Source organism: Monodelphis domestica, chromosome 5 (assembly GCF_027887165.1).
Source record: "Monodelphis domestica isolate mMonDom1 chromosome 5, mMonDom1.pri, whole genome shotgun sequence".
Classification (NCBI taxonomy): Eukaryota; Metazoa; Chordata; class Mammalia; order Didelphimorphia; family Didelphidae; genus Monodelphis; species Monodelphis domestica.
In genome coordinates, this window is record NC_077231.1 from 103377516 (window position 1) to 103405324 (window position 27809).

The 27809-nt window shown below is 44.8% G+C and overlaps 1 protein-coding gene across 1 annotated transcript in view; it reads left to right on the plus strand.

The window, feature by feature from the left end:
- Positions 1-16628: 16628 nt before the first annotated feature.
- The window catches only part of FAM83F (family with sequence similarity 83 member F), a 38579-nt gene continuing 27398 nt past the window's right edge, over positions 16629-27809 (plus strand). The window contains exon 1 of the mRNA XM_056798977.1: positions 16629-17190. Coding sequence (XP_056654955.1) covers positions 16705-17190 — 486 coding nt within the window. The 5' untranslated portion in view covers positions 16629-16704. The remainder of the gene's footprint in view (positions 17191-27809) is intronic.

The following is a 27809-nucleotide window of genomic DNA, read 5'->3' on the forward strand; positions in this document are numbered from 1 at the left end:
TTCAGTGGGTGACTCAGAGGATAGAGTCAGGCCCAGAGATAGGAGGTTCTGGGTTCAAATCTATCCCCAGACACTTCCTAGCTGGGTGACCCTGAGCAAGTCACTAAACCCCAATAAGCCTGGCCTTCACACTCTTCTGCCTTGGAACCAATATTTAATATTGATTCTGAGATGGAAGGTAAGAGTTTAAAAAATAAATCTCCCGTCTGTGGCCCCAGGAATTGCAGATGCCTGCTGACATCATCCCAACTGGGGTCTTCCTTGGCCTCCCACCACAATCTCCCCAAGCTTGAAGGCTCAAGGGAGAGGTTAAAGAAGCTGAGACTGCTGGGAAAGGCTGGTCTCTGCATAGAAATCTGTCATTGAGAAGGAAGCCTCCTCCCTCTGGGGCAATGCCAAGACCTGGCTAGGAACCCCAGCGCCCCAGGGGCCAGGGCATCAGGCCCCTTTCCTCAGCAGTCAAAGCAGGCCCATTGAGAAGCATGAAGCATGGCTCCTGCAAAAGCCTCTGTGCGAGTCTGGGGAGCTGGGAACTTCCAGAGAAGAGATAAGTTCCTGCTAGACCAGTTTAGGGTCAGTTCCCAGCTTGCAGATCTGTCCACCCACCTGTGGGAGGGAGGCCAGTGTCTGCTCCCCACTGGCTTCCCCAATGAGAAGTGCCGCTCCTGCAGGTGGGGGTGTTCAGCCAATTCTCCCAGGAGATGGTGAAGCCATGGGGTGGAGCACACAGTGCTCTGGAGTGATTTAAGCTGGACCTCTGCTATATGCTGACCTGGAACCCTGGGAAAGTCACTCAGGCAGCCACCTAGAGCTCTCCGAGCGCTGGGAAAGGCAATTTCCTCCTTTGGAAGTTTATTCCAGTGAAATGTGGATCCAGACCAAGAAGAGAAAAATCGGCGCGTGTTCATACTTGATGGACCAAACGAATGAGAGTTAGTGGTATTTACAAACCCTACAAGAGCTGGAAGAGACCAGAGAACGGATCACCTTTCTAATCCTATTTTTTTAACCCTCACCTTCCTTCTTGGAATCAATACTGTGTATCAATTCTAAAGCCAAACAGTAAGGGCTAGGCAATTGGGGGGGGAGGGGGGTAAGTGACTTGCCCAGGGCAATACAGCTAGAAAGTGTCTGAGGACGGATTTGAACCCAGGACCTCCAGGCCTGGCTCTCTATCTGCTGAGTCACCCAGCTGCCCCCTATTTAGAAAAAAGGAGGATATGACTCCTGCCCTTGGGAAGTTTACAGTCTACCAGGTAACATACATAAGAATTGGAGGAACTGTTAAACTACACAAGCTCAAAGAGAGAGAATTCCTAGTAAGAAAGATCAATTCAGGCAATTGGATTCCATAAATGTTTATGAAGTTCATGCTCAATACCAGGCAAAGTGCTAGGCTCAGGGAGAAGGGGACCAAAATTAAATGATGCCTTTCATTCCATTGTGTCCTGTTCTTCATAGCTCCATTGAGGGAGGGGGGGGAGGTTCTTAACAAAGACAGAGAGTACTTTGGTATTTCCTTCTCCAGCTCATTTTATAGATAAGGAAACTGAGGCAAAAGGGGACAAATGACTGACCCAGGGTCACATAGTAAGTATTTGAAGTTAGGTTTGAACTCTGAGTCTTCCTGACTTTCTCCACTGTGCCATTTGGTCACCCTGAAAAGGGCAGGTCCCTTTACTGCCTTCAAAAGGCGGTCTACTGTGGGGTAGGGATATGTACACAAATAATAAAATACTGACTACAGACACAATAAATATAAAAGGGACAATTTCCTTTATGAATCTCAAAGCAGTATATAAGTGCTAGTTGTTATATTATTTATATTTATAATATATATTCTAAATATACTGTATTTATTCTATAATATTTTCTATTTATAAATACATTCGACTTCTATATTATATATAAATGCCATATGTTCTATATATTATTTCTGACTAGGAGGTGGTATTTGCGCTGAGCTGGCTTTTTTGCTCTATGTGGTACCAAGAAAAACCTTAAACTCCAGCTCTCTTCGTTACACCCTATATGATCTTGGGCAACAACAACAATAACAATAATAATATCTAGCTAGTATTTATAGGGCATTTTAAGATTTAAATGTGATTTCACTTTTTCCTCACAGCAATCCTGGGAGGGAGGTACCTTTAATTTCTCCATTTTACAGTTGAAACTGAGATAGACAGAGGTTCAGTGACTTATCTCAGGTCACACAGCTACTAAATGTCTGAGGCTAGATTTGAACTCAGATTTTCCCGACTCCAAACCCAGCACTCTTGCCCCCTGTACCACCAAGTTGTCTTCCTATTCTGGCCCTCAGTCCTCCCTATCTGGAAAATAAAATGGGAGAACTAGATGATGGCCATGGCCCCTTCTTGCTCTAAGTCCTCTGATACCGTGGTGGAAGGGGAAGATGGATGGGATTTTAGCTGAGGGAGGAGAGCATTCCAGAGTTAGAGAACAGTGTGAGCAAAGCCTTGGAGGTGGAAAAGTGAACAAGTTTGTGGCAAGTTTAACTGGACTGAGAAGAACCAAGCCTGCAAGGGTAATAAGTAGAGGCGGATTCATTTGTGTCTAGAATCCCTCTAAGCTCCAGGAAAAGCTTAAAATTCTGCAAGAGGAATCAATTCTAGGGAGGACTTTTCCTGCTGGTATCACAAAATTAGAATCACAGAATTCTTGAGGTATTTCAAGGCCATCTAGCCCAACCTAAAAAAATCTCCCCTCCACACCAGATCAGCTAAGTGACTAGGGACCAAGCAATATAGGAGAAAGAGCACTACCTCATATGGAATCCAAGGACATGGGTTCAAATCCCATGTCTGATGCTTCTTGCCTGTGTGACCTTAGGTGAGTCCCTTCACCTCTCTGGGCCTCAGGTTAATCGTCTGTACGGTAGAAGAGTCAAACTAAATGGCCTTTCAAAACCATTAAAATTAGGACTCAAATTCTTCCCTCTGGCACTCAACCAAACATGCCAGATCCCTCTTCCCCATGTCCACCCTTTAAGCACTGGAGAGAGGTAGCAGATCAAGACTAGTTAGAAAGAGTGTGATGTAGGAGATTAAATGAAAGGCTTAGTTCAAGAAAGCTTGGTTCAAATCCCTGTTAGATAAATACTAGCTGTGTGACCTTGGGCAAGTCACTTAATCTCCTTGTTCTTCAGGGAGCATCCTAGGTCTTATCTATTATTAAGTCGGGGGTTTATCTTGAAGTTCATAATTTATGGACAGATCCCAGGGGTCCATGAAATTGCATAGGAAAAAAATTACACCTCTATTTTCATTAACCTTTAACTGAAATTTAAAATTTCCTTCAATTAATTTTTAAAGTCTTTTTTATTTTGAAATTGTCATTTTTTATTTTATTTTTAAAAATATTTTTCCATGGTTACATGATTCATGTCCTCTACCTCATCTTTTGCCTCCCCCTTCCCAGAGCTGACAAACAAGGCCACTGGATTATACATGTATTATCACTCAATGCCTATTTCCATATTATTACTACTTGCAATAAAGTGAACATTTAAAGCCCAAATCTCCAATCATATTCCCCACCCCCATCAAACCATGTGATCAAGCAGTTGTTTGTTTTCTTTCCTGTGTTTCTGCTCCCACAGTTCTTCCTCTGGATGTGGATAGCATCTTTCTCATAGATCACTCAGGATTGTCCTGGGTCATTGCATTGCTGCTAGTAGAGAAGTTCATTACATTCGATTGTACCACAGTGTATCAGTCTCTGTGTACGATGTTCTCCTGGTTCTGCTCCTCTCGCTCTGCATCAATTCCAGGAGGTTGTTCCAGTCTCCATGGAATTCTTCCACTTTATTATTCCTTTTAGCACAGTAGTATTCCATCACCAACATATACCACAATTTGTTCAGCCATTCCCCAATTGAAGGGCATCCCCCCATTTTCCAATTTTTTGCCACCACAAAGAGCACAGCTATGAATACTTTTGTACAACCCTTAAAAAACATTCTGAGAAGAGGTTTGGAGGCTTCACCAGCCTGCCAGAGGAGTCCAGAACATACACAGAAAAAAATTATATTAAATCACTGAGTATATGAGCTGATTGGGTGAGGGACTTCCATGCTGGGAACACTCCCCATTCAAAGAGGTCACTGAATCTTCAGGGATTCTTATAAAGATTAGTTACTAGGAGAGAGAAAAAAAGAAAAGAGAAAAAAATGTCATACAATGTCTAGGAATCTAAAAATAAAACTCCACTCTCACCAGGAATTGGCTGGGTATAATCCTACCTAAAAGCTAGAATTACATAATTTCATCAGCTCCCATTCAGTTTGGGGGATCCAAGGGACCCCACAGCAAAATGACCAATTTCAGGGACAGGTTGCCATGGTGCCAGATATCTGCAAAATTAGAAGAGCACAAAATGGCAATCTAAAGATGATCACATCAGGAGATAGAAGACATAGAGAGCTTTGGATCCCCCAAAGATTTGACCTCTGGAGGTTGGGATTCCTGCTCTGCCACCTTTCTTTCTTGGTCAGGACACAGGTTAAAAAGCAGGGCATCACATGCTTGGCCATCCTGAAAGGAGAAAAAGTTGGGTCAGTCTGGACACCGAAGCCATCAGGGGCAAAGCTGGCCTAGGAAGATTCCATTATCCCTTTGAGGAGGGTATTGAGGGGCTGGTGATTCCATATCTTGATTAGTGTTTGATCTTTTTTTTCCAATTTAATTTGACAATCAAACCAGGTATTAGAGGCCTACTTTGTACCAGGAACCAGACACGAGGCATCTAAAGTCAAAGAAAGAAATATTCCCTGCTTTCAAGGAGCTTATACTCTACCAGTTTTGGTCACTACCTGGATTATCTGTCCTGGAGCTAGAAATAACTTCTGCAACCTTCTCAATGGCTAGGGGTTGAGGATATGGCAGAGGAGGCAGAGGTCCCTTCTTGCTCAAGATCTCTGACCTCTGTAGGCTTCGGTTACTTTATCTGTAAAATGAGGGGGTGAATGAAACACATGGGTTAGAATTCTACAAGTCTGCAAACCAGAGGTTCAAAGGACAAAGATTTATGAAGAGCACATCCACAAGCACCCCTTTCCACCTTGTGCTTCCCCAAACTCTTCTAATAATCCCTTACACTTTTATGGGGCTTCACAATCGACAAAACAACACTTTCCCACACATGGTCTCAACTGAACCTGTGAAGTGGGCAGGGCAAGTGATATTGTTCCCATGTTACAGGTAAGGGAAATGAGGTTTAGAAAAGGGCAGAGATTGGTCCAAGGTCACCTGGCTTTCTGCTCAGACTCCCCAAACCAGGGCTCTTTCCATGACTCCGCTGCTGTTTCTCATGCCCAAACCAAATCAGGAAATGGTCCGACACCCAGGCAGGGACCAAATAGCCCACAGAAACCCACATTGCTTGGATGGCCTCAGGTTCTCATGGTATGCCTTTCTTCATCCCTCCAAGAAGACCAGGATGCACCCAGATCAATGCCAGCCACCGAGAAAGTCACTGCCATCTGCCAGAGGCCTCCCAGACTGCCAACTGCCATCAGGTTGGGAATAAACTAGTATTATTCTTGGCCATTTTCCAACTTGGGTACCTTTTCTTGAAAAGTTCATCTCTCCCCCTGGACATCTGATGCTTAAGAATGGCATCCTACTTCTCAGTCTATGCCCTTATTGCAGCAGTTTGCTAGGTGACTGGCATGCAGCTGACCAAATCTGGGTGACTTGTCTCCATGGTGGGTCCAAATGAGTTTAGGGGAGTGTGTGTGTGTGTGTGTGTGTGTGTGTGTGTGTGTGTGTGTGTGTTTATATAAGAACTAAAGTATCAAAATAATGGAACCTCAAATCTGGAACAAAACCTCAGAGGCCACCAAGTTCAACCAGTAGCCAACATAAGTCCCTTATACACCATCTCCAACAAGAGCTCCTCCTGCCTTACCTGAAGATTGCACCCCCTCCTCTGCTATGGAGTTTGGGGGAGAAAGAGACTGAGCCATGACCTCCTCCTTCTACTTTGGAGCAGCTCTGATTGTTGGAAAGTTTTCTGACCTGGAGCCCAAAGGCACTATAACTCCAGCAACTGCTCCTGGTCCTGGACTTTTCCTCTGGAGTTGAGCAAAGAAAAATCTAATCCCATCTCTTCATGACAGCTCTACAGATAAAGATAGTGATTCCCTTTCCCCATCCAAGTCTTCTCTTCTGTCACTTTTTTTTAAACTCTTACTTCCTGTCTTAGCATTAATATTGAGTATTGGTTCCAAGGCAGAAGAATAGTAAGGGCTAGGCAATGGAGGATAAGAAATTTGCCCAGGGTCACACAGCTAGGAAGTGTCTGAGGCCAGATTTGAACCCAAGACCTCCCAGTCCCTAGGCCTGGCTCTCTTATCTACTGAGTCATCTACCTGCCCCCTGCCACTTATCTTCCTATAGCATGAACACAAGACCATTCACCATCCACTCCTTTCTCTGGTCTCTTTCTAGCTAATAAAAGATCTTCCTAAAAATGTGTCACCTAGAACTGGACAAGGCCCTCCAGAGCAAACATGGCAGGACTAGCATTTCCTTAGCAGCCCTGGAAGCTCTTCCTCTCAAGGCAGCATAAGCCCCAATTCACTTTAGTAGCTAGGATAACTCACTTCCAAATCCCACAGTGGGCAATTTGAATAAAATCCCCAGATCTCATTCAGACTCAATATCCCTCCCATCTTATATTTATGAAGATGATTTTTTGGACCCATGTATGAGACTTGACATTTACCTCTATTCAATTTCATCTCATTAGATTCAGCCCCCAATTCAAATCAGTCAGGATCTTTTGGGGGTCTGAACTTTGTCTTCCAAACTATTCATGAATTATCTACCCCAATGCTGTTCCATCTGAAAATGTCATAAGCATGCCATCTATTCTTTTATCAAAGTAGATCAGGGCCAAGCACAGATGTACTGGGGCACTTCTTCCATTCAATCAGTTCCAAATCCGTCTAGTTGCCCAATTGTCTGCTTATTCCCAGAACTGTAACTAGCAACTTTTGGCCCTCGGACAATGTTTGGTCACACTGGCTATGGAGGCTATAGTTGAGGAGTTGAGGGTGAGTGGGTAGGGAACAGGGTAAAATAGATCAATCATAATGGGAATTTTTCTCTATAATTCAATGCTAAGCTCAGTAGTTTCTAGGATATAGAAGATTTAAAAGTGTTGTCAGTGTCTTCTAAATTTTGCTGCCCTAGGTCAAACCCCATCCCTTGCTCTAGTTATTCCCTCACCTTTCCACCTCTTCCAAAAGAATAGAATGAGAGATTTTGTCAAATGCTTTGCTAATATGGATGTAAATGATCTTGATGACACTCTCTGATCCAATCCTCCTGTTGAAAATAGAAGTGAGGTTAGTTTAACATGGCTAAACTTCATTGATGAATCCATGCTGGTCCTTTATGATCATTACTTCCTTTCCTAAATATTTCTATTTCTGTAGGAGCACAAATATCACCATAAAGAAGGATAGATCTAAGTAGTATGATGGATAGATGGATGCATAAATGAATGGATGATTTTTCAACCATTTACTATCTGCTAAGAACCAAGGATAAGAATACAAGAGGGACAGACAGTGCTTACACTCAAGAACATTCTAATGGGGGAGAGTAGCAGATAAGGGAAGGATTTATGGGCTGAAAAATCACAGGGTTGGCAGGAGAGCAATGGATCTAACTTGACACACCTACTCCAGAGGTCCTGCCAGTCAGGATTTGATTACTCTTCTCAGAACAAAAAGTGGAAAGTAGGTGGAATGGGCAAGATCCCTGAGAATACATCTGTGCAATGCAGGAGAGAATGTTGAATTTGGAGTCAGAGGGACCTGAGTTCAAATTCTATTTCTGTCCCTTACAACCTGGGCAAGTCAATTAATATCCCTTTTCTCGTTTGCAAAAAGAGGGAATTAAGCTCAATAACCCCTCAGGTCCCTTTCAGTTCTTGATCTAGGTTTATGTGACTGAGGTTGCCAAATCCCACCTCAAATTGATTGTTTCCTTCAATTCAGTACAGTGAGTTCCCCATTTGGTCAAAGGATATGAATAGGCAGTTTTCAGATGAAGAAATCAAATCTATCAATAATCATATGGAAAAATGTTCTAAATCCCACTTGATTAGAGAAATGCAAACTAAAACAACTCTGAGGTACCATCTTGAAGTCATCAGATTGGGATATGATAGTAAAGGAAAATAATAAATGTTGGAAGGGATGTGACAAATTGGGGCATTAATACATTGCTGGTGGAGTTCTGAATTGGTCCAATCATTCTGGAAGGCAATTTGGAATTATGCCCAAAAGGCTTTAAAAGAATCCAGTACAGTGATGGGTTGGGGAGGGAAAGAAGTGGTAGGATTAGAGTTGGAACTCAAAGGAATCCTGGAGATCTTTGAATCCAGCCTCCCTCATTTTTATATTCTGTGAAGGCAGAGCTTGTTTCACTTCCATGTTCACTCCCCAACACCTAGCCTACAGTAGGTACATATAATGTTTATTGAATTAAGTACAATAGGCAAATGGATGCTCAGTAACTGGAGGGTCAATGGACCAATGGCTGGCTTCATAGTCAGAATCACTGTTTTAGAGCAGGAAAGAATCTCAAAGGTCACCTAGTCTTCTAACTCAAGGTCTCCCAGGGAGCAGACCAAGTGCCTCACAACCCTGAATTCAGGCTTGAGAGGATCCCTTCCTAGTCAGGGATCAGAGAATCTTCCTTCTCTAGCTACTCTCAGTGCCTAAAATAGACAAACCAAAGGGAATGGGAGGGAATTAGGTATTGGGTCAGCCAATCTCCTGGGATCTCTAAGAAGTCCAGCAAGACTCTGAAAGACAAAGGACAGAGTTGAGCCCCAGAAAGGGAGAGCTAACATTGGTCAGCTGACTCAGCTTGTCCTACATTGGCTTCCAGGTCACTCATCTCAACCCCTCAGCTACTCTGGGCTCACAAAAGGCTTCTCTTTCTACCAGACTGAAGAGGAGCCAAAAGAAGAGAAAAATGTCAGATCTGGGACGTTTCCAGGCTGAGTTCCTTGGTCAGGTTCTGCCTTTTGCCTGGTCTCATAGTCAGAGGTTTCTCAGAGATTTTCTAGGGGCACATAGCTTATATGTGTCAAGAGATGAGCCTTTCTTCCTAGATTCAAACCCCACCTCTGCTGCTTCCTACCTGTGTGACTCTGGGCAAGTCCCTAGACTTTTCTTCTATAAAGTGACAGGGCTGGGCTCAATAGACATCTGAGGTCCCTTTCTGTTCTAAATCTCTGGTCTGATCTTTGACTGAAAGCACGAATGAACTTCATGTGAGCTGGTCTTTGCTCTCCTGGGAACTCCAGTCTCTCACTGAGGATAATGAGGCTGAAAGTGTGCAGAGAACTTTACATACATGATCTCCTTGGAGTCTCACAATGACCCTGGGAGGGAGGGAGGTAATGAATGCAAGTCTCATAACCCTGATTTTACAGGTGAGGAAGCTGGGGCCCAGCTAGGGAAAGCCACTTGTCCATTGTCTCACAGCTACTAAGTGTAGTTGATGGGATCCAAACCCAGGTCTTCTTGACTACTGGGTTAGCATTCTCCCTCCTTTCCCATCCTAAATCTTCTGGGCAGCTAGGCTACCCAGTGGATAGAAGAACAGAAGTTGGAGCCAGGAAGACTCAAATTCAAATCAGCCACTTAATTACCACACTGGGGAGGTCCTTTAAATTCTTTCTTTCTGTTTCCTGATCTTTACCTTGGAGGATTGTCACAAGGATCAAAATTTTAAAATATATGTAAAGTGCTTTTGCAAGCCTTAATAACACTCTCTAAATGCTAGCCATTATTATTATTAATGGGAAGGACAGAAGAAACTCTGGGCAGTCTAGATGAAGGCAATTGGGAGAAAAGAGCCCAGGAAGGGTGGTTGTGATCAAAAGAGAGGAAGCAAGGTGAGGAGGTTATCAAAGTTGACAATTGCCAGGCTTACTAGCTTAGAATTCACTTTGGGGGGGGGGCAACTATAGATATCTCAGTGGATTGAGAATCAGACCTAGAGATGAGAGGTCCTGGGTTCAAATTTGACATCAGATACTTCCCAGCTGTGTGACCCTGGGAAAATCCCTTCACCCTCTTTGCTAGCCCTTACCACTCTTCTGCCTTGGAGCTAATACACAGAATTGACTCTAAGACAGAAGGTAAGGGTTTAAAAAAAATTCACCTTTTTTTTTCCTCGTAGCTCTGAAAGGGTTCTTCAGAATTCAGTCCAATACCTTCCTTTTGCAGATGTGGAAACTGAAACCCACTGCAAAAGGGGGTGATAATAAAGCGACTTGCCTAAGATTACTCGTATCTAGTGAGCAGACTGAGGACAGGAACCTGCCTCCTATAGTCACCTATTTTTCCCTCTACACAATCTCTTTTATCATGAGAGTCAGCAATCAATCTGCCAATCAGTTAATAAGTAAGGTAACAGTGAAAGTAGTTTATAAATGGTGAAGTGCTCTATAAGTCTAAGGAGGAAGACACTGAGGCCCAGAGAGGGTCTCTTAGGATTGAGTTTGTATAGGAAATGAATAGGCTATCTAGTCCAACCACCTCATTTTACACATGAAGAAACTGAGGTCCAAGAGGGGTTAAATTGGTAGCTGCCATCTCTTCCTAACAATGCTGTATAGGTAGTGAAGGCTTCTGTTTTTATTGTATCTATGGTTCCATCCATCTCCATATAGCCTGTTTTTACAATCAGTATTCAGATTTCAGGGGGTTGTCTGGGGTCAACTTCTCTGTTATTTATCAGTTGAATCCTGTTTATGTAGGATGAATGAATGGATGAGTGGATAAATAAGTGAGTGGAGAGATAAATGAATGTTTGGATGGATAAATAGATGGATGGATGGATGGATGGATGGATGGATGGATGGATGGATGGATAAAAAACTATTAAACACTGTAGTCACCATCAGGGATTCAAATACAAAAGTGAGACAGTTCCTGCCATCAGGAAGCTATATAGATGAATGATAGCCACAGAGAAGTGTTATGATTTATTTAGAGAGTTACAGGAATGGTGAGAAGAGTCCCTGGGGAGCTGATTGGCACACCCTTTCTAGTACCAATGACAGAATTGACTTGATCGTACTTCTTGACATGTGAAAGGGGTAGGGCAAGACCAGGGCTCAGAGAGAACAGATAGCAAGAAAAAAGCTGGGGTAGAATGAATGTGCAGGAGGGCTGGGGATGGTTGGATATAATGGCCATAAAATAAGCAGCCAAACCTTTACAACAAGGGCCTCAGGGCTGGTGTCCTGGAGGTGAGAGAAGCAGGGAGTCAGTCACCAGGATTATATACAGAGAGCTGCAATAGATCTTAGAGGTCATCTAGTCCAGCCTCCTCGTTTTAAACATCGGAAAACTGAAGATCAGAGCAGTGGTGACTTACTCCACATCGCAGGGCTAATTGTGGCAGTTGAGTCCCTTTTGGAGCATAGGTCCTTCAGTGCCAAATCTAGTACTCTTTTCCCTGATCCATTCACAGGAAGACCTAGCTGGCTATTCTGTGATGACAGCTACTGACCTGACCCAGCCTGGCATCAATGTCCTGTAAGTGAGAATGACCCATCTTGGTATCTTTCTCCATTCTCAGTTCTCCTGTCCCCCTCCTCCACTATGGACAGCTCCCCAACTAGGTGACCCCTAGTCATTTGTTGTATTTCTCTGGCCCTCTCTAACATGAAGGGGATGGACTGAACGGCCCCTGAAGTTGCTCCTAGCTCTAAATGGAGGATCTCGTGACCCTGGGTTCTAAACCCTTCACTTAGGTAAAGACAGAGGATGGCATTACCCCTCTATAGCAATAATGAGATGTAAATGTATTTGAGCAAAGGACGATTTCACTGGGAGACTCGGAGCACCAAAAGTTTTATAACAGGAGCTTGTGACACTAATTGCTACAAAGGGGGACAGCCTCCCCCCCACCCCCGCCACCAGTAGGGAACTTATTTAAGGCTGTAACATGAGGTGGGCTATTTAGGGAATCAAATTACACAGGAGGGCTGGGGAAGAGAAGAGTGTGCCTTGGATGAGCCCAGCTACAATTAGTGTTAACTATAAGGTGTCAGCTTTGTCGAACACACACAACCTGAATTGTCAGGACAAGGAAGGAGAAGCAACTGGAGCCAAGGAAAGGGGGTTGGGGAATGTGGGAGGCAGCTGAGGGTGGGAGGAGGAGGTTTGTGGAAGAGGCCTATCCAGACATATCACTTCTCAGAAAGAATGCATGGAGATTTACAACCAGAACTTGGGGAGACCCAGTCCAACCCTGGCTCTGGGTAAATTGAGGCAGGAACAGTTCAACCAGTGAAGGAGCGAGGGTTGTTTTCTTTTTTCCTGGAGTATAGCTGACTTCCAGACTGCAGATGAGGACTCAGTCTATTGCAGTGGAAAAAATACTAGATTAGATTGTAAGCTCCTTGAAGTCAAGGACCCCTTTTGCTTTATTCTTATATTCCCAGTGCCATAGTAAGCAATCATGACACAGTTTTTGATTGCCTGACTAATTTGGACAAATAACAAACTTCTTTTGTGGTCTTAACTGTGTGTCAGTCATGAAAGTCCAACAACTGACCCACTCAGAAGGAAAATCATCAACACCAACGATACCTACTGTCTTCCTCTAGAACAGAGAGCAATATCCAGAGGGCAGGGTATGAAGAGGAGAGTGGAAACTCTCAAAAAGCTGGCTTCAACTTGTTCCTGAGGTATATAACCAATCCTTAGCACATCACAAATCATAGGGTTCCAGTCAACATATTTTTTAAATGAAAAAAGCTCTGGGTTGGACAGACCTTTAGTCAACTCTCACTTCTGTCACTAGCTTGATGGCCTTGGATAAGTCACTCACTTTCCCTGGTCCTTAGTTCCCTTACCTAAGAGGGGGTTAGACTAAATGGCTTCTGAGTCCCCTTCCAGACCTATGATCATCTGACTTTCTCCCTTTCCTCTACACCTTTGTATGGTCACTAAGTGGTATAGAATAAGGAGCCAGTACTAGACCTGTAGTCAGGAAGTCTTCAAATGCCATCTCAGACAAGTACTAGCTGTGTGAATAGGCAAGTCACTTAACCTCTGTTTCTTCATCTATAAAATGGGAATAATAATAGTAACTATCTCCCAGGGTGGTTGTGAGGACCTAATAAGATAATGTTTGTAATATGCTTAGCACAGCGCCTGGCACATGGTACATGCTATATAAATGTTAGTTATTATCTTTGAATTATTATTATCTTTGAAATGTTCCTGGAGACAAAAGAGCCAAGGAGGTATAGAGTGAGAGAAGTGAGATCCCCATTATAACATGATCTGAAAATCTCTGAAAATCAAAGACTCTGGAGATAGCTGAGTGACTCAATAGATTGAGAGCCAGGTCTAGAGATAGAAGGTCCTGGGTTCAAATCTGGCCTCTGATACTTCCTATCTGTGTGACCCTGGGTAAGTCACTTGACCCCCATTGCCTAGCCCTTACTAGTCTTCTGCCTTGGAACCAATCAATAGTATTGATTCTAAGACAGAAAGTAGGGGTTATAAAGAAAAAAAAAATCAGAGATTCTGGTTGTAATGCTGAATTTGCTGACCCAAATAATGTAAATGACTAAGATTATGTTTAATCCAAAGGAAAGCTGCTAAACTGAGCTGTGTGTGTGTGTGTGTGTGTGTGTGTTGATTCCTAGTGCTCAAATACATATTTTGAAACACCAATATAGTAATCAGTCCTCCGGCAGGCTCCATTACTGCAAACACACACATGCTTTAAATTAAAATGGGAAGGCTATTCAGCAAACCCATATTCTATGTGACTGCATTTTATATTTTGTTTGTTTGTTTTTTAAAGGGGAAATTTACAATGCTGAAAAGCATTAAGTTGACAGCCCCTGGAGTTCTCTACTCTCAGAATAAGCTAGCTTGAACTGGAAAAAACAAAACAAAACAAAACAAACAGAATCCATTTCTCTTTAGCTTGTTTGGTCCTGAAGGGAGGCAAGAGGGACAAGAGGATCATAGACTGGCCTGGAAGGGATCTTGGAGGTCATTAACACTAGCCCTTTCATTTTACAGAGGAGAACACTGAGACCCAAGGAGGTTAAGTGACTTTCCAAGGTCAGACATTGGAAGAGGCAGATTCAAACCCAGGTCTTTCTGATTCTGAATCCAATACTGTACCAACTACCTCATGCTTTAGGGGGCTATTCCCTGCTGCTCGGAAGGGGTCAAGTGAGTGGTCCAGTCTTGTCCTAAAACCCTCATCCAGGGGACATCAGATTGCTAGACCAGACTGAATGAACTAAGTCAGATCTTGAGCTGGAAATCTGAGACCATCTAGCCAACCCCCTCATTTTACAGGGGAGGAAACTGAGGTTGAGTTAGCTGAGGTTACACCAGGTAGATAAGGTAGCCTTTTCCAAGCCTCTGACTCCTGAGTTCTTTCCATTGTCCTATGACCTTTGCCTTGATTTGTATATACTTAGTTGTGTCTCTGTTGTCAGCTCCCCCAGGAGAGAGTAAGCTCCTTAAGGGGAGGCCTGGATTGTTTCACTTTTGTCTTTCTATACTCTTATCAGCTGATGAGTCAACAAACATTTATTAAGCATTTGCTTTGTGTTATGCTCTGGGCTAGTACTGAGATAGAAAGAACGGCAAAACCAGCCCCTATCCTCCAGGAGCCTGCATGAACACTAATGGACAAAACCTTATTCTAGAGAATCCAGAGAAATCAGAACACACTAGATGTGGGGATGACTCCAGCCCCTGGGGGACTTGGAAAGTCCTCCTGGGGAAGGTAACACTTGAATGGAGTCTTAAAGGATTGTAACCAGAGATTCTGGGAGGTAAGGAGTCAGAAAGAGAGCCTTCCAGGCAGAGGGTCCAGCTAGTACAAAAGAAAGCAGGTAGGAGATGGTGCTGTAGTGCTCTGGGAACAGAAGTAAGCCAGTATGGCTGGATCATAGAATTTATAGAAAGGAATAAAGTATAAGAAGACAGGAAGGGTAGGAGGACTCCAGATAATGAAACCCTTTAAATGTCAGAGAAGTTTATATTTGGACCTAGAGGTAACAAAGTAGCCACAGGGATTCATTGAGTGATGAGGGTATTGGGGATGTTGATGGTATAGTCATTCTGCACTTCAGGAAAATCGCTTTGGCAGCTGTGTGGAAAATGGTTTGGGAACAGAGAGAGACTTGAGGCAGGCAGACCAACTAGAAGGCGATTTCCAGAGTCCAGCTGTGGGAGTAGAGAGAAGAGGACAAATAGAAGAGATGCCCTGAAGGTAGAAATGACAAGGGATTTGCAAGGAAGCAAGGGACTCTGGAGTAAAGAACAAGTGTCAATTGACTTGATTCGCCAAGATGTTAAGACTTGGAAGGGAGAAGGATATAACCAGGACAGAGGTGACGGCCTGGGATAATAATACTGACCCGTGTTGGCATTGGAGATCACAGTGAGGACAGAAAGTAGCCTTTAGAAGGAGACAGAAACCTGAGAAGGGTTGGAAAAATAAACGATAATTGTCAGATAAAGAAAATTCAGAGTTCTCAAACAAGGAAGTGTACACTTGTGAGTGATGGTTAGATTAAGGGTGTGATCATCCCTGTGTATGGTTGAGGTAGAATGAAGAAATGGACTGTCTGGGGTTCTTTGGAGGGAAGAAACTGGGAAATTGGGGTTTTTGAGAGATTATCATTAGTGGATGGCTCCAAATAGGGGCTAATAAATGTTTGTTGATTGATTTCAACAGGGACTACTTGAGGGAAATGAGATCTTCCCAGAGGGATCTGCCTACCTGTTGATCTGGTGCTGAACAAGCCCAAAGTGGCCTAAGGTTGTGATTATATGTGGGAGAAAACCAATGCAACCACAGCAGCAGCAGCAGCCTTCCTTCCTTGTGAAAACCCCACTCTGCCCCAGCCTCTTCTACCCTGGCAGACGCTTCTGATAATGGAAAGAAATGAAGAACGGGAGAGAGTCCGTACAGGCGTTAGTTCGTTTTACTTATTCTCTTATTCAGCTCTTAAATTCCATGAGAGCAGGGACTTCGATTCTTTTCAGCTTTGTAAATCTCCTGCAGCGCAGGGCTCTAAATGGACGGAATTTGTTTAATAAATGTTTGCTTATGAATGAAGCATGACCATAGAAGGAGGACCGTTTGTCGGAATGATTTAGACACCCCCTCCCCATTTACAAATAGGGAAACGGAGGCTCCTGGAAGTGTCTTGCCCAACGTCAGAATCACAAAAAGCAGAAGTGGAAGGGGCCTCTCAGCATCCCCATTCCAACATTCCATAAAATGGGTCTAGTCTTGCTTCTTTCTCAAGAAACCCTGGGGATTCCCCGAGGAGGGGAGCCTTCTGGAGCCGAATGGGCCACCTCCCTTTCCCGCACGCCTCTCCTCCTCCTCCTCCTTCCTCGCCCTTGCCCGGGCAGCGCTCCGCGCCCCTGGGTGCACTGCGCTGCGTGGCGCTGGGAAGGGGCTGCTCAGCTGGTTCTCCGCGGGCTGCTCCTGAAGCTGCCTCGCGAGCGCGGATTGGGCCGCGCCCGGCAGGGGGCGGGGCTCCCTCCAGGTGAGTCGAGGGCCCGGCCCCGCCCCGCCGTGGGCACCCAGGTGCGGCGGTGACCCGAGCCTTAGTTGCCCAGAGGAGCCTGTGCCGCTGGCTGTCATGGCCGAGTCTCAGCTGGGCTGCCTGGACGATGGGCACGTGAACGAGAAGGTGACGGAGGCACACGCTGCCTTCTACTACTGCGAGCGGCGGCGAGCCGCCCTGGAGGCGCTGCTGGTGGGTGGGGACAAGGCCTACCGGGACGTGGTGACCAAGGAACGGCTGCCCGACTTTCTGTCCGAGCCCGAGCGCCAAGTGCTCCGGGCCGACTGGACCCCCTACGAGGTGCAGCCGCCGAGCCATGGCAAAGGCAAGACCAAGACCAAAGGCCAGACCTCCGCCCCCTCCCCGGCTTCACCTTCTGCCTCTCTGGCCTACTGGCCTGACCGCTCGGACACCGAGGTACCCCCGCTCGACCTGGGCTGGACAGACAATGGCTACTACCGGGGCGTCGGTCGCATCAACCTGTTCACCCACCCTCCCAAGGAGGAGAAGGCACCCCACCTCAAGGAGGTGGTCAGGGTGATGATCCAGCAAGCCCAGAAGGTAGGGGCTCCCTCCTCCCTCTTTCCTCCTCTCTCGCACCCACTCTGAGTGCTGACCCATCCCTTCTCCCCCACTGAATACAACTATCCACCTTAGAGTCAGTTAGGTGAGAGGCCTGAGGTGCAAGACCCCTGATGGGCCCTGAATCACAGGTTTCATGCTAGAAGGCACCTGGAGGTCCCCTAATCCAATGGATAAGGGCCAAAGGAGGAAGCGATTTGCCCCTGATTGCTCAGCAAGCAAGCAGCAGACCAGATTTGAATGCTGGTCTTGGACCTCCATATCCAGCCCTCTCTGTGTCCACAGCACAGTGCTGCAAGAGCCCTAACTCCTCTTGCCTGTTGGATAAACTGAAAGAGACCTCAGAGGCTAACTGAGCAAAGAATGATGGAAAAGTGGCCTGGCCAGGGCAAGTTAGACAGGTGGTGAATCTCATAGGGTAATGGGATTATGTGCTAGCTGGACCCTCAGAGCATCTGCTCTAGCCTTCATTTTACAGATGAGGAAACTGAGTCTCACTGAGGTGAAATGGCTTGTCAAAGACCTCACAGCAGTAAGCAGCCAAAGGAGGATTTGATCCCAGGCCCTCCATCTCTGGCCAGGTTACCTTTGCACACAGAGCAGAGAACAGATTGAATTCTGGCTCTAGGAGCAGTACACCAGGATGCCTCTGCTTTCTCTCCTCCTTCCTTCCTTTCACTCTCCAGGCCTCCAGTGTTAACTTCCACCCACCAAGATTGTTTTCTTCCTGTGCCTTCTCTGGCTCTGTGCCCTCTGTTCCCCTGGCTTGGGTGCCTGCCACGACCAGGCGGCCATCAAAGGGTCACTTTGCCTTACTAAGCCTCAGTTTCTTTATCTGTTTAGAGGTGAAAAACGTTTGGTGCCCTTATGGCATATGACCATGGTGAGTCAGGTGCTCCATAAACTGGCCCTAAAACTACCAAACTGAAAGTTATCTGGTTTTTCTTCCTTTCCCCCTCCCCCCCACTCCTCTGGTCTTGCCAGTTCTGCAGATTAGCCACACCTCCTAAGGTGTGTTTAGCAGGGAGGGCCCCACCCCCAAGCCATTGTACCCTGGGGCCAAGCAGCGGATGGGCTGGAGAGCCAGCTGTGGGGGAGGAGAGCACCTTAACCTGAATGCTAAAGGGGGAAGCTCCCCAGGGAGGCCACCTCTAGGGTTAATGGATTGCTGGAGGCTGGGGGGATGGTACAAGACTCACTTTTGAAGACCTTATTTGTCCATCTATGAAATGGGGATTCCCATTCCCTGCCCATTCCCAATGACCTTTGGACTTCAACCTGTTTTACCTAGAATCTGAGACGTGCCACGTTGATGAGGCCCTTTGCAAATACTTTGCTCTAAGGAGGTGGGACTCAGTGTGGAAACAACCTGGTTGCGTGTCCTGGGGAAAAGGAGTGGGTACCAGCTTTGTTAGTTTGGCCACCAGGGTGGACTCTGGGATTTACCTGGGTGATAGGGAAGTTGACCAGGAGGTCCCAGATGGAAGTGTTAACCCTTCACTGTCCAGGCCCTCCCTTCCCCCCCTCTTTCTCCCTCCCCCCCCCCCACACACACACAAGGGTTTTGAAGACCATCAATTCCAATCCCCTTATTTTATAGATTAGAAAATTTAGGATTGGAATCCTGAGGTTCCTCTCAGTCCAAACCCAGGATTCCTTTTCATCTTTCATTCATCATTTCCAGGCACAGGTCTGACTATATCACTCCCTTACTCTATAAACTCCATCAATTCCCTATTGCCTCTCCAGACTTCTTACAAATTCCTCCCTTCCATATACACTGCAATGTAGCCTAACTAGGCTTTTTGTGGTTCTTCACACCTTTTCCCAGGCTGTCTTCATGCCTGGAATGCACTCTGTCCTCACCTTAGCCTAACTTCCTTCCAGAGTCATTTCTTGAAGCTTTTCCCTGTTCCTTCCCCCTACCTTTGAGTGACACCCCCTCCCCATCAATTATCTTATATAGCATATATAGCTTCTATCCACCTTATATATGTGTTGTCTTTCCCCACTCCCATGCCTTGTAAGTTTCTTGAGGGCAAGAATGGTTCTACTTTTGTCTTTGTATTCCTAGATTTTAAAACTTCCTTCCCATCCTCCCATCCTTTACCAGTGGAGCCATGACGTCAAGAAGATTACATTTTTTATGAATCAATGTAAAGTCTTGTGCTTGGGTTCAAAAAATTAATTGCCCAATTATAAGATGGAGGAAGATGTATGAAAGAAGCCAGCCTGACGCTAGGTAGGTCTGGTCATCATGGACTGAAAATTTATCATGTACTGAGCCAGGTCCAGAGGGCCTAGAAGATGGCACTAAGTGAGGGAATTGAGTTCAATTCAACACCAATGCTAGGATGAGGGACACCTGGCCTTTCTCGAGGGAGGATCTCATCCATGATTTGAGTTAAAACACAGTTCCAACAGAAATAGATAAAAGTGTCATCTCATCTGCGATTATACCAGTATCATTCAGAAATATTTGAGCCCCTACTGTATGCAGAGCATTAGGTTATAGGCTGTGGCATGAGAGGCAAGAGCAGTAGGTGAGAACTCTGCTGGATTTCCCTCTTACTAGAGGTAAAACCCTGGGCAAGTCACTTTCCTTTCTTGTCCTTGGTTTCCTAATCTGTAAAATGAAAGAATCAGATTGAAATGATATCTGAGGTCTTTTCTGTCATCAAATCCTGCTTAATTCAGTTCAACATGGGTTTAATACTGCCTACTATTGCAGTATGTCTCCCAAGTGGGACCCCTCTTTACTTTCCACACTGCCATTCTTATTTCTGGTGTTCACAAGCCTTCTAGATGTATTAAACTAAGCTCTTCCTTCTTCCTTTTCCTTGAGGAAGGAAGTTGCTTGTCCTAATTGTTCAAGCTTTGTACCTGCTGAATGGGGAGTTGTTCAGCATTCCTCCAGTCCTGTTAGAGGGAGAGTGCCTTTAGCAGCAGTGGTGAAAGGTAAGGGGAGGAAGGGTTCCTTAACAGAATGAGCAATGGGATAGGAGGATTTAGCTCTTATTACTAAATCCTTCATTTTCCTTCTCCTAACCCACTCTTGCTGGTAAAGAAGATTATTACTTTTTCCCTAGCCATAAGGCAGAAAAATTAAGCTTTGAGCTAGATTCTGATGTCTAGATAAGTGAGAGAATGTGGAAAGGTGTCTTCTCCCCCTTTATAAGTACCATCATAAGTTCTCATACTCAAGAAATTTAAGAATACGGAAGGTAGGTTGGCAGCTAAATGAGAAGCCTCATCTGTTTGAACTCATACCCCTTTCCTCTACCACTGGAGCCATGAAGCCAAGAATATTATATTTTTTATGAATCAATGTAAAGTCCTGTGCTTGGGTTCAAAAAATTAACTTCCCAAGTTAAGATGGGGGAAGATGTTTCTAAAAAGCTGTTTATGTGGGGACTATGAATTTAGCTGTGTTACATGGCCAGAAATCAAATGTGACAATAGACTTCCCTTTATAATCATAATAAGTTAAACTAAACTCTGCCTTTTCTCTCTCCATGCTACTTTCCCATGATTTATAGTTCACAAAATCACTCATCTTCATAGTAATTCTATGAAGCACTACAAGTATTCCCACAAAAGAGTATTATATTTTTAGAGATGGAAGTCATTGAGTTTAAATCTCTTGTTTTACAGATGAGAAAAATGAGGTACAAGGTGGTTAAGTGACATGGCCATGGTCATATAACTGGTCTGAGGCCAGATTGGAAAGCAGGCCTTCCTGATTCCACAACCAGTGCTCCTTCTGACTCTCAGCAGCCTCAGGCTCAATGACTTCACCCTAGATCTCATAGAAAGGAAGAACAAGGAAATGACTGACCCACTCGCCAGACTATATCTGGAGTGTTCTAATCAATTTTGGGAGCCACATTTAAAGAAGAACATGAATGAGCTGGGAAAGGATGAGAAGGATAATGAGGGAACTTGAAATCATACTCTCTGAGGAATGATTGAAGGTGCTAGAGAAGGATTAGTGAGAAGATGTGCTTTCTATCTTCAAATATGTCAAGAGTTCTCATATAAAAGAGAGATTAGACTTGTTCTATTTGACCCCAGAACACAGATAATTATAGGTGAAAATTACAGGAAGGAAGATTTGAAAGTGTAATAAAAGAAATTTTCTAGCAAACAGAGCTGTCTCACGTTGGACTGCTTTGTTAGGTAGTGAGTTTCCTGTCACTGGACTTATTTAAGGAGAGTGGCTACATGACAATTTGTAGGTTGTTGAAGAGGGGATTTAGGTTTAGGATCAGATTTGGGTTAATAACTTCCAAGGTATTTTCCCACCCCAGGATTCTATATGTCTGTATTCATTAACCCAGCATAAGCCATCAGAGATTTCTATGCCCATTTTGGCAGTCACTGAATGATTGAATTTTTCACCCATCCAATTATAGAATTCCGGAGCTGGGAGAATCCCCTACCCAAGGCTTGAAATGAAGGTATCTGGCAATGGTGGGCCCCACTGAGTCTTCTCCTTTCCAGACTAAATACTACCCTCCACCCCCAGTTTCTTCTGCCTTTGGAAGGTCTAATTTCTGGTGACTTAATAGAGAGTCATGAACTTGGAAATGGAAAGACCTTGTCGTGACTCCTGCCTCAGATACTTAGCAACTATGTGGACCTGGACAAGTCAGTTAACCTTCCTGGGCCCCAGTTTCCTCATCTATAAAATGAGGGAATTGAACTAGATGGTTTCTAGGGCCACTTCCAGCTTTCAATTAAATTGTCTCTCTGGGCCTCAGTTTCCCCATCTGTAAAATAAGATTGTTGAACTAGATGGCCTCTGAAGCCCCTTTCAGTATGGGATCCTACCATAATAACCTCTGTGCAGATGGGATACTTTTGTTTTTTGAAATTTTTATTTTATTAGATGATTTAGAATATTTTTCCATGGTTACAAGATTTATGTTCTTTCCCTCCCTTCCCCCCCACCTCCCTCCCATATCTGACGAGCAATTCCACTGGGTTTGACATGTGTCATTGATCAAGACCTATTTCCATATTATTAATATTTGCATTAGAGTGATCATTTAGAGTCTACATCCCCAATCATATCCCCATCGACCCATGTGATCAAGCAGTTGTTTTTCATCTGTGTTTCTGCTCCCACAGTTCTTCCTCTGGATGTGGATAGTGTTCTTTCTCGTAAGTCCCTCAGAATTGTCCTGGATCATTGCATTGCCACTAATGGAGAAGTCCATCACCTTCGATTGTACCACAGTGTATCCGTCTCTGTGTACAATGTTGTCCTGGTTTTGCTCCTCTCACTCTGCATCACTTCCTGGAGGTTGTTCCAGTCTCCATGGAATTCCTCCAGTTTATTATTCCTTTGAGCACAATAGTATTCCATCACCAACATATACCACGATTTGTTCAGCCATTCCCCAATTGAAGGGCACAGATAGGATATTTTCTAAAGGGAGTCTTTGGTCTATTAGGCAGGGCTGGCTGGGGAGACCAGGGGAAGAGGTAGTTACAGATGGTTCACCTCACTATGGACTGGAGTGACTCATGATTTTGTAGAGCTTTATTGTTAACAGAGAAGGACAGCTTTATACAGTGGGCAGTGAGCTGGTCTCAGAGCCAGGAATACCTGACAGGTCCTGGCTGGCTGACCCTGAGCAAGTCTCTTCACCCCTCCACCCTCCCAGGCAACACCCTAAGACTCCAGTTTCAGAGAAGGCACTCACCTTCTTCACCTGGGACTTTCCAGTGTGGGTGAAAGCAAAGGTTTAGTTCTCCATCTCTTTACAGTTTAAAAAGTCCTAGGAGATAGGGAGTTCATACATGTGTATCCCCATTTCTACAGATGTGGAAACTAAGGCTCAAAGAAGGGGAACAGAAGGGGAAAAGCCCAAAATCATAAAATCAGTCAGTTGTTTGCTAGATCTCAAATCCATAGCAAGTCCCCTGCTCTTTCCATTGCACCTCATTGTCTAGAAGCAGGGATTATTGTGACCACAAAGGCCAGACTCGTTAAAAAGTGTGGGATGGTAAACTCTTTATGTGGTCAGTCTAATAATGAAACAAAGCATCTGTGAACAGATGTGCTGGCCTGGGTTCCAAGGTTCTGTGACTTTAGAATGGAATTTTAAAGGATCCTGCCTGAAAGGGCTCCTACAAGACCATTGAGTCAGGGCAGATGGGTGGCCCAGTGGATAGAGAGCCAGGCTTGGAGTCGGGAGGATCAGGGTTCAAATCTGGCCTCAGATACTTCTAGCTGTGCGACTCTGGACAAGTCACTTAACCCCCATTGCCTAGCCTTTGCTTTTCTGTCTTAGAGTTGATACTGAGTCCGAAAGTGAGGGTTTAAAAAAAAGGAGAGTCCTGTGAGTCCAGCCTCTTCATTTTAGAGATGAAGAAACTGAGGCCAAGAGAAGATAAGTAAGTTGCTCACGTTCATACAGCTAGTATACTGCAAAATGAGGATTGAACTCAGGGCCCCCAGCTCCAAATCCAGTACCAAACTGTACAAAAGTTTCATCCTAAGGCCACAAAGTACATGCTCAATCCAAGATTTGAACCTAGGTCTCTCCACCATTCTTTCATCACACCAAGTTGACTCTGAACCATCCATACAGTTCCCTTAGGACAAATAATGATTCTATCTTCCACTAGTTATTGGTGTATGTACGTGCGTATAGGTCACCCTTAATAGACTGTAAACACAGTGAGGGCAGGCAGTGTGCTTTAGTCTTCAGTCTTAAAATTCATACCCATTTCTTCATAAGACTTCATACTCAGCACTCACTCTGTACAGGACCTGTGAAGGAACAGAAAGCATTCCCCAGGGGCACAAAGGATGCTGGACAACAAGGCACAGCAGAGAGAATTCCCATCTCCAGATCTCTATAAAATGATGGGGTTGGGTCGGATGATCTCTAAGGCCCCTTCCAGATCTAGGGTCTGCCCCTCACCCAGGGTGGGCTGCCTGAACCTTAGGTGGGGACCCCAGGTATCCTCCTCTCCCCCTACTGTAGAGGGCTGGTACAGTGGCTGGCTCTGCAATATCCTTTCAAGTGTCCTCTCTTCTACAAGCACTGTCTATTCATCTCCTGATACTTGGGAGGGAGCACTGAGTTAGAGTTGGGCATTGAAGCCCAATCAGGGGTCCCTCTGCTGCCATACTCCCTCTGCTGCACTGTCCACCAGTACATTTCCCATCCCTCCAGGTGCCATGGGGCACCACCCAATCTAGACCCATTACAATGCCCTTTAAAACAGTCAGTTGTGGGAGCAGATGCCAGGAAGATGAACCAGTGACATGGCATGTGATACTTGGCTTTTTCTTTCTTTCTTTTTCTTTTTTTTAATATCTCAAGCCAGAGCCCAGAATCCTGTCCCAGCCTGCCCCTGTCCTTCAGACTTCAGGGTACCCTCTCCAGGTGGCTGTGGATGAGTGGCCCTGACTAGCTCCTCTGCCTTTTCCCCAGGGCCTCTAGCTCTGACTTTACCTATGGGGTGTGGGCTCTTCCACCAGGCTGTGTCTGGAGATGCTGCCCTTAGGGGGTTGGGGAGGGCCCCTATGGCAGTCTTCTCCAAGAGGAAGCTCTTCCTCTGAGTAGAATTTCTGGTTCCCAGAAATTGGACCAGGTTTGCTTCTTATACCTGATGGTGCCAGATGGAAGTGGAGCTTATATTCTATTGAGGGAAGGCCATAGGTAAAGGGGAGTTGATGTATCGGGGAAGAGGCTGCTGGGAAGGGGTTTCAAGGCCTGAGGTCCACCAAGAAAAAGAGAAAGCTCAGCCTTCAGAGCTTGGGAGACCAAGGGGCAGGGGCCAAGATTCCTGAGGAAGGGAGAGGTGGGTGTTTTCAGGAGAGTGGCAGACAGCATGGGGTGGAGACTCTTCCTGACACTTGACTATGGGAAAGTCCCAAGCTTTCTTCTCTATTAAATAAGGTTAGACCTGATGACCTCTGAGGTCCCATCTAATACTAGCCCCATGACCCCTGCTTATTGAATTGAATTAATATCAGTCTCCAAAGGGCAGATAGGTGGTCCAATGGATTGAGTGCTCACCTAGAGTCAAGAAGACACATTTTCCTGAGTTCAAATCCAGACTAAAATAATTCCTAGCTGGTGATCTTGAGAAAGTCACTTAACCCTGTTTGACTCAGGTTCTTCAGCTGTCAAAAGAGCTAGAAAAGGAAATGGCAAACCAATCTGTTATCTTTGCCAAGAAAACCCCAAAGGGAGTCACAAAGAGACAGAAAAGATTGGAAAAAGAATTCAACAATAACAAAAATCCAAAGGACCCTCCTGTGAGAGACTCAATTTTTTCTCTTGGTCCCCATGGGCAGAACCAGAAACAGTGAGTAGATATTGCTGAGCAGTTTGTGTGGATCCATTTTAAGCTAAAACTTCCTGATAATCAGAGATCTTCCAGAGCAAAGGAAAATAGTAGGTTCCCCCTCCCTAAAGGACTTCAGGTAAAGCCTGAGAGAGGGGGTTGGTTCTTCTTTCACTTTAGGCTGACCCAGATGGCCTCTGACATCTCTTCCCAGAGACTGAATTTTCTCTGAGATCTGCTATTGCTTTCAGAGGAGGTGGAAGGGACAGGAAGCTGTGAGGGTCTGAGCTTCCATTTTGCTGAGCCAGAGAGACTTTGGGCAAGTTTCAGATTCAGAGGGTCCTAAAGAGAGAAGCATGACAGGTCTATTCCACAGGGCTAAGGGATGACCAGGCCAGAAGGAAGTCCTAGGCTCTGGGGGTGGGGTGATTGAGATATAGATAGATAGATAGATAGATAGATAGATAGATAGATAGATAGATAGATATTTTTAGATTTTTGGAAATTTTTATTTAATTGTTTAATTAGTTAATTTAGAATATTTTTCCATGGTTACATGATTCATGTTCTTTCCCTCTCCTCCCCCCACCCTCCTTCTGTAACTGATGTGCAATTCCACTGGGTTTTACATGTGTCACTGATCAAGACCTATTTCCATATTATTGTTTGCACTGGGATGATCATTTAGAGTCTATGTCCCCAGTCATATCCCCATTGACCCATGTGATCAAGCAGTTGTTTTTCTTCTGTGTTTCTGCTCCCACAGTTCTTCCTCTGGATGTGAATAGCATCTTTCTCATACATCCCTCCAAATTTTTCTGGATCATTGCATTGCTGCTAGTAAAAAAGTACTTTACATTCGATTGTGCCACAGTGTATCAGTCTCTGTGTACGACGTTCTCCAGGTTCTGCTCCTTTCACTCTGCATCAATTCCTGGAGGTCGTTCCAATGGGAGTGATATTTAGAAAACCAGAGGATTCAATATCCAGACATCTCCAGTGATGGGGATGAGCAAGAATATGATGAGGGAATATAGGAAATGCAGGGAATCCAACCGGGACCTTCCTCATTGTGCCCTAGGCTATGGAGAATAAATTATTCCAACTCTATCCAGATGCTATGTGCCCCAAGAAGTCATAGGAGACTTCAGCACAAATTTTGGCTTTGTCACTAAGTGCCTACATGACTTTGGGCAAGTTGCATCACTCCCCAGGGTCTTGGTTTCTTCTATAAAATAAGGTAGGGAACTAGATGGCCTCCGTGATATCCCTTCTGGCCCTGGATCCATGACCCTCTGACCCAGGGATTGTGGAGGCATCCTTTTCCCTCCCTGGGCTTCAGTTTTCCTTTCTACACATTTGACAAAATGGGTTCTTTTTTTTTTTTTAAATATATTTTATTTGATCATTTCCAAGCATTATTCGTTAAAGACATAGATCATTTTCTTTTCCTCCCCCCCCCACCCCCCATAGCCGACGCGTAAGTCCACTGGGCATTAGATGTTTTCTTGATTTGAACCCATTGCTTTGTTGATAGTATTTGCATTAGAGTGTTCATTTAGAGTCTATCCTCTGTCATGTCCCCTCAACCTCTGTATTTAGGCAGTTGCTTTTTCTCGGTGTTTCCACTCCCATAGTTTATCCTTTGCTTATGAATGGTGTTTTTTTCTCCTGGATCCCTGCAAGTTGTTCAGGGACATTACACCACCACTAATGGAGAAGTCCATTACGTTCGATTATACCACAGTGTATTAGTCTCTGTGTACAATGTTCTCCTGGTTCTGCTCCTCTCGCTCTGCATCACTTCCTGGAGGTTGTTCCAGTCTCCATGGAACTTCTCCACTTTATTATTCCTTTTAGCACAATAGTATTCCATCACCAACATATACCACAGTTTGTTCAGCCATTCCCCAATTGATGGGCATCCCCTCGTTTTCCAGTTTTGGGCCACCACAAAGAGCGCAGCTATGAATATTTTTGTACAAGTCTGACAAAATGGGTTCTTAATGTCCCTTATAACATGGAGTATGGAGAACAGCAAGAGAACCACTTGGTCTACACTAAAGAGTTAGGGGGAGGGACAGGAAGAAGAAGGAGAGAGATGAGAGGAAGAACTTCCCTCCCCCTCAAAATTATAATCAGAACTTCAGAGAAATGGGAAGGAAGGAATGAAAAATGGAAGGAAGGAATCTCTATAGGCACATCCTACATCATAACCAGTGGGCCCCTTAGGGGCCCCTCCTTCTGGTCACTGAGAAATTGCTAACTCTAGTGCATTCTCCCTG